The sequence below is a fragment of the Sesamum indicum genome, linkage group LG5 (assembly GCF_026168435.1).
Source record: "Sesamum indicum cultivar Baizhima isolate 11 linkage group LG5, ASM2616843v1, whole genome shotgun sequence".
NCBI classification, from domain to species: Eukaryota; Viridiplantae; Streptophyta; class Magnoliopsida; order Lamiales; family Pedaliaceae; genus Sesamum; species Sesamum indicum.
Window position 1 is genome coordinate 1205352 of NC_142661.1, and position 6753 is coordinate 1212104.

Consider the following 6753-nt stretch of genomic DNA (forward strand, 5'->3'; position numbering starts at 1 on the left):
AAAATTCTAACTCAAATTTGATTTGATTTGAATTAATTATAAGATAAATTACAATGAGCTCTCTTTGAAGTCTAACATAATTATAAATACTTTTTATTATTTCAAAAAGTATCAATACCCTCTGATTTTAATGACCGTCTAATAATGAACTAAATCCGTTAATTTTCGTTAAATTTTTCATCCATTCTTTGTGGTAATTTTTCATCCATTATAATTTTACTTATTTTTTAAATTTTTTTAATAGACTAAGTGGATAATTTCTTTACAGTTTTGAGAATTTTTCTATCCACCCCCTTTGATTTTTTTATAACATTACATTTTCTTTTCAAAACAAGAAAAAAAATACAGTAATTAAGAACAAAATTGACAATTCTAGACCTCTATTCTAGAATTATATAATTTTATCAAACATCAGGAGGGTATTTGTAGTTTTCAAACAATGAGGAAGTATTTGTATTTATGTCAAACCTCAAAGATTTATTGATTTGTATTATATATATAATAAGTATAATTCATTTATCATGTGATTTATGTACGATTTTATAAGATTGACTAATTACATAAATAATATATTATACTTATAACGTGATTTCTTTGATTCTACCAAACTTAATTTGTATAAGAATTTTCGCATAGTATTGCATGAGATTTATGTTCTGAATATAAAATCATAGCTCTATTCTTACAACGTTAACTCTAAAACAAAAGATAATATAAACGATAATAATTTTTAAATTATCGTTAAAAATATATATTAAATGTGAATCGTTTGATCTTATCTAAATTATAAATAGCTAAAAATTATCTGTAAAATTATCATTAAAATAATTAACGATATATGTACAACGACAGCACAAATACAATGAAAAAATTATTCATTATCACTATATCATCATTATATATGCAGTACTTTATTTTTAGTGATAATTTTATACACGATATTTTTATTATTAATTCTTGCTATTAACAACTTATACAAAATCATTCTCACTATTGAAATTATAAAAGTTATTATTGTGATCAAATAAATTATTTTCTCACTTATTACAAATATGAAAAATTGTCCCTTTTTTTTTACTAGTTAGTCAAATAATAAAGGTAAATTTTATAATTTAATAAAAAGTTAAAAGGGTATAAATGTAACTTTTGCTAAATAGTTGTGGCCAAGATGGGATTACACTAGTTGTACCCAAAGGGGAAAAAACCAAAGGCTGAGATTTTCGGGAGAGAAGTGACGGATGAGGCATTGCGGAGAAGCAATGATGATGTAGTTCCAAACGAACGGTCATTGATGATTTGTTGTTTGAATCAAAGAATAATCAAGGATGAATTTTTATGAATATCCTCATAAGAGAGAAACAGGTTATGACAGTCAGCTGAGATTCTGACGATAACCGTTTGATATTTAAGTTGGAGTTTGTGTTGATAAGTAGCAATTTAGAAAAATAAACAAGATACCAAGTAATAAATGTGTCTTACCATAAATAATTAAAAAATATGGGCGTATTTATAAGATCAGATAGTCCATGTGGCATCATCTCAAGTCTTGAACCATCAGGATGAAGGGACAGGATCTCAAGCCCTTTGAACGGGTTCTCTATTCAAGTTAATGCGCAGTTGAAAACAAGCCCCCACCCGAAATAAAGTACGCGAATCCTATTGTGTCATTTTGGCTAATTTAAAGGGGTATATATGTGTTTTCTTCAATAAATGTAATGTACCTATAGATGTGCAAATTGGTTAATCGAACCGAATTTTCGATTAATCAAAAATTCAGTTCGGGGTTTTGTAAAATTGAAAATCGAATCGAATTTGACCGGTTCGGTTCGGTTTTAACCGAACCAAATTCGGTTTTCGGATTAAAAAACCGAAAAAATCATTTTTTTCCTTTTTTTTGAAAAAAAATAATAATATATTTTATATTTTTAAGCGAAATTGTGATATTTTTTCAATTTTATCCAAAAATACAAATATCAAAATACCAAAATTAAATTCTATATTAAATACCAATATAATATTAATATATTATATATTAATATATATAATTATATAATATTAATATGTGTAAAAATATATTTTATTTATTTTATTATTTAAAAGTTCAATTTTTCGGTTTGGTTCGGTTCGGTCACCGAAACGATGACCAAAAACCGAACCAAAAAATTGAAAATTTTTAAAAGAAAAATCAAAAACCGAATCGAATTTTCTATTTGGTTCGATCGATTTTTCAATTTTCTGCTCACTCCTAATCCATACCAATAAGAAATCAAGAAAAAATAAATTAACAAATTATTACAAACTAACAGATAGAGTTTGTCGGTCAAAGATGATGTTCTAAGTTCATCAAGATCCCTCTTCTCATCAGTTTCAATTGGTCGTTTACGCATCATGTATTTGCGTATGTATAATAAATAATTTTTTTATATTTTATAATATATTCTAAATAAAGACAAAAGATTATCGATATAATAAAAAAATTGATGAAGTGCGTAAAAATAACTTGAAGTCTTAAAATAATCTAAGTAGATATATAATTGTCATATTCAAATATTAGTGCGAAAATGTCTTTAATTACCATTTATGAGCGTAGAAAATCTTTCTTTTTTATATTAATATAGAAAAAGTACATTCTTCTTCTTACATTTTATCTCTTAATACTTTTTTGTAAACTAAATTAATTATCGTTTTCTTAATACTTTTTTATATTGAAATTGCAAAAAAACATTTTTAATTGATTGTGGCGTTTATTTATGAGTCCACTAAAATATTCCGGGATGATCGGAGTACTTGTGGCAAGAACTGAATCACTCAGCCTCAGCAACTATTTTAGCGAAAAACTATGTGCTGTTTAAGGGGGTAAACGTACCTTCACTATAACCGACAAAACCTACGGCGTCTGTCTCTATCCTGATTCCTGTCCCAAACTCTAAAGTCTCCACCCCCAGGAAAAAAGAAATACCCCGTCCTCAATTCCCCGTTTTTCTTCACAAAAATCCAGCTGAATCGATCCAATTATCAGACAATTATTCAAGAATCCTTCCCACATGCCAGCTTTCACCGGAGAAAACCACCGCCATGCACCGCCGCCGTACCTCAGCCGGAGCCAGAGGAAACTCCTCCTCTTCTTTCTGAAGTGCGTCATCATGGTGGTTGTAATATCCCTCTTCCTCTTCTTCCTCGGTTTCGCCGCCATCGTCCTCCTCCACTTCCTCTTCATGTCCAACACCTTCCACCGTCGCTGCACCCGTCTCTTCCACCCCACGGCAGCCGCTGATGACGACACAACGGTTTCCACCAGGGCCGCCGAGGGCTCCCTTCACATTCAGGCCCTTCTGCCTGACGTGACTTACAGCGTGGCCGCTTTTCCGGGGAAATCAGATTGTGCAATTTGCTTGGATTCTTTCCAAGAAGGAGATGGGTGTAGGAATATTCCGGTTTGTAATCACTTGTTTCACGCGAAATGTGTAGATAGGTGGATTAGGAAGAAGCCCACTTGCCCCGTCTGTCGAACCCGGGTGGATTTGGATCCGACAAGGTCACCAGGTTCGAGAACCAGCGGCGATGATCAATGGAAGAGGCTTTGGGCTGCTAATTTCGAGGAGGGCACTTCTTATTGAAGTTTGACGGAGTTCGAAAGCGAAAGAATTTGAAGAAACTTCTGTATGCAAATGGAATGCATAGTGTTTTTGTAAGTCTTGAAATTCTGTCATTCTGTATCTTTTGTTATTTTTTATCATGTTTGTAGGGACTTCCTCTTTGGAGATAATCATATAGTTGAAGATAGGTCCTTTTTTTTCAGATTTGATTTCAAAGCTGCTGGTTCTTGCCGAGATAACTGTAATGATTATATGGGCTTGAGCAAAATTACAATATTGAATCAAAGAAAAGGGGCTGAGGCATAATTATCTGCTGTATAAATTGGTTTGATGTTTTGTTTATGAAACCATGGAGGTTAGACAAAGTTCTTGAAGACATTGTTTTGAAGAAATTGCTCTTTGGATTTGCGTTTTTGCCATATGGATTTAGAAGATATCTTTAAACTATGAATGCCCTTAGAAGATATCTTTAAACTATGGATGCCTGGAAATTGTCGGATCGTGTTTGTGGATAGATAATGAAGGTTTACAATTCTTCAATGGCTAATATCCATTACGGTCTTAACACAGAATTAGTAGACATGTTTGTAACTCGAGAAATATGGTTAGCTCTATGTATGTTTTCTACTCTATTTGCATAATTAGGAGCAGCAGGGAAAGGTCGTATGCTCTCTTTTTCCTTATAATGGTGTTATCACGGTATTTGTGTTGTTTATTTACGAAGAAATATATAGTTTTATGTTTCTTGAACTGTTGAAGTTCATCTCAACGATAGAATGAGAAACGTTAGAAGTAGTGTACGACTATCTTAATCGTTGTTTGTGGTCGACTAGTTGGTTTAATTAGTCCTTACATATAATCTACCTGCAGATACACATGTTCTTTCATAATTGTATATGCGGAAATAGTATAAGTTTGGTAGAATTGGCCGCACCAAACCTAGAAAGCCTGCTAGGTATGGTTACGGTTTGAGATTCCCGATGGGGAAAAATAAAGATTATACCGGAACCTTATAAATTACCAGAACCAATGATAAGAACAATCTGTGTGTGTGTGTGTGAGTGTTTTCTTTTATTCCGCCCTTGATGTTTGAAGTATATTTTCAAGAAAGTGTGTGCTTATGAACTGAGGGTGCTGAGCAACATAGTGTCATCATCGAGACCCTGCCAGTTCTGCTTCAACCAACAAAACTTATGCATTGTCGAGTGATCTGCAAATTGCTGTTGTGCGGAACATACATTTTCGTTTCATGGAATAGCCTGCTTTAGGACGCCCAACTTCTTAACTGTTTCTGCTGGAATTTTGTGCTTTAAACCTTGAACCAGTATTGAATTTTGATCATATGGCAATCACATCTTCTACATATCATGTATTCTAATGACTAGCTGGAAATACATCCAGTTATCTAATGTTCGATTGCTTGGATCTTTTGGTTTAGCAGAGGTTAGTTGTATTCGTTGCAATTAATTCATTTAGAATTATTTCATTTTCAATTCTGTCAATATCTTCGAGATGCATATGAAAATTTTGCTTTCGAGAGGAAACATGTTCGACGCAAGTGTCCTGTCAGAATCAGTGTCATGGAAATCAAAAGGTTTGGTTTGGTTTGGTTTCCACAATCTCTTTATTGGAAGTTCTTACAGTGGAGGATAATGCTTCAACTAGTGACCTCCACTTAGACTTGGTCATTGAAGACTTGCACCATGTCGATTTACATTTTCAAGCTGTCATGGTTGACCCAAGTTGCTCCAATATTGACCATTTCAAAGAGAAATCCAAACCCCACTGTACCTCAGAGTAGATCACACAGGTTGTCTGTAGACCTCTGATCCCTGAAGGTGCAATGGAACTCTTCGGATCATACAGTTTCTTCACTATTTCAAGGGAATCGATTGAACTTCTTCCCAAGAATGGGAAACTCAAGGTATTCTTAGCTGTGTTTTCGGCAGTTTTATCATCGTGTTTTGTTTTGTTGTTCAAATACTCCCTCCAATCCCTGGTGGCCGACATGTTCGTTGCTGCCCAGCAGTCAGTCATGTCTGAGCCTTTTGTCTTAGATATCTCGTTCACGCCCACAACAGGCTTGATGATCACGGGCCAGATTGGCCATCTGGAAGATGATTTCGTACGTCTTCTTAAACTTCAAATATCTTTTGTTCTTTATGTGGCCATCATCTCCTTCTTCTCAGTCGTTTCAACGATTCTACACTCAGCCATGTCCTACAGTTCCAAGCCGTTAATGCTAAAAGACCTGTTTTCAAGCATTTGGACAACATGGACACGGCCCCTCATCGCTATTCTATATGCATCACGACTAGCGATTGAATGTGTCGTTCTTGTGGTTATACTCGCCACTCCTCTCCTGATGTACCCAATCTGTGTGATCTTTTGGGCTACCATTTTCCTCCGGATTACCGCTTCAATTTTCTACCTCTACTTGTCCGTTGCTTGGGCATTGGCCGTGGTGGTTTCAGTGGTGGAAGAAGGTTGTTACGGGATGGAAGCACTTGGAAAACCTGCAGCACTAGCTAAGGGCAAGAGAGTTCAAGCTTTCTTGCTCAGCGTCTCTTTCAACGTTGTGGTGTACGTCATCCTCGCGGCTTACAAGATGATATTAGGACACAAAGGGTTAATAAATCCGACGATGCATGCACTGTTTGTAGTGAGTGTGGCTTCTTTTACAATGATTTTCCTAGTCATAGCCTACATGGTTTTGTACTTCCATTGTAAGGGCCAGCGGATAGAGCTACACGGGAGTTTTTTCTTACCAGTACGCTAAACAGCCAACTACACAGTAATTGGCTGATAACATGTCTTAATTGGCTGTAAAAGATCTAAAGATTGATTATCAGAGAATGGGGATTGGATGGAGGCCATTCGGCCAAGTTTCTTCATCGGAACCACTCATCAATTCGAGTTGTTGAGGCTTGTCTTCTGAATTTGAAGTGATTTTTCCCATAGACAAAGTCATCTGAAATTGCCAACACTTGTGTCTGAAATTTCCACATTCAGGACCAGGTCCACGTTCTGGCAGCACAGTAATAATTGACTTCGTCTGCCCGACAAAGCTAATTCAATTTCTATGATTTTTTTTTAATAGTATAATTTTGAAATTTAATTATATAATGTAAAATATATTAATTAAGTTTGATAAGAA

The 6753-nt window shown here is 34.5% G+C and overlaps 2 protein-coding genes across 2 annotated transcripts; both read left to right on the forward strand.

Annotated features, from left to right (window-relative positions):
- The first annotated feature begins 2819 nt into the window (after window positions 1-2819).
- Window positions 2820-3918, forward strand: LOC105162871 (RING-H2 finger protein ATL39). The gene is made up of 2 exons (XM_011081028.3): window positions 2820-3688; window positions 3800-3918. Exon 1 carries the CDS (start codon window positions 3045-3047, stop codon window positions 3615-3617), a length of 573 nt encoding a protein of 190 aa, XP_011079330.1. The 5' UTR covers window positions 2820-3044; the 3' UTR covers window positions 3618-3688; window positions 3800-3918.
- Window positions 3919-4100: 182 nt separating this feature from the next.
- On the forward strand, window positions 4101-6535 carry LOC110012001 (uncharacterized). The gene has a single exon (XM_020693954.2). It carries the CDS (start codon window positions 5440-5442, stop codon window positions 6373-6375), a length of 936 nt encoding a protein of 311 aa, XP_020549613.1. The 5' UTR covers window positions 4101-5439; the 3' UTR covers window positions 6376-6535.
- Window positions 6536-6753: the final 218 nt, after the last annotated feature.

What these genes read in the sequence shown, in the direction of transcription:
- LOC105162871 (XM_011081028.3), top strand. Translation starts at nt 3,045, where the DNA reads ATGCCAGCTTTCACCGGAGAAAACCACCGCCATGCACCGCCGCCGTAC.
- LOC110012001 (XM_020693954.2), top strand. Translation starts at nt 5,440, where the DNA reads ATGGAACTCTTCGGATCATACAGTTTCTTCACTATTTCAAGGGAATCG.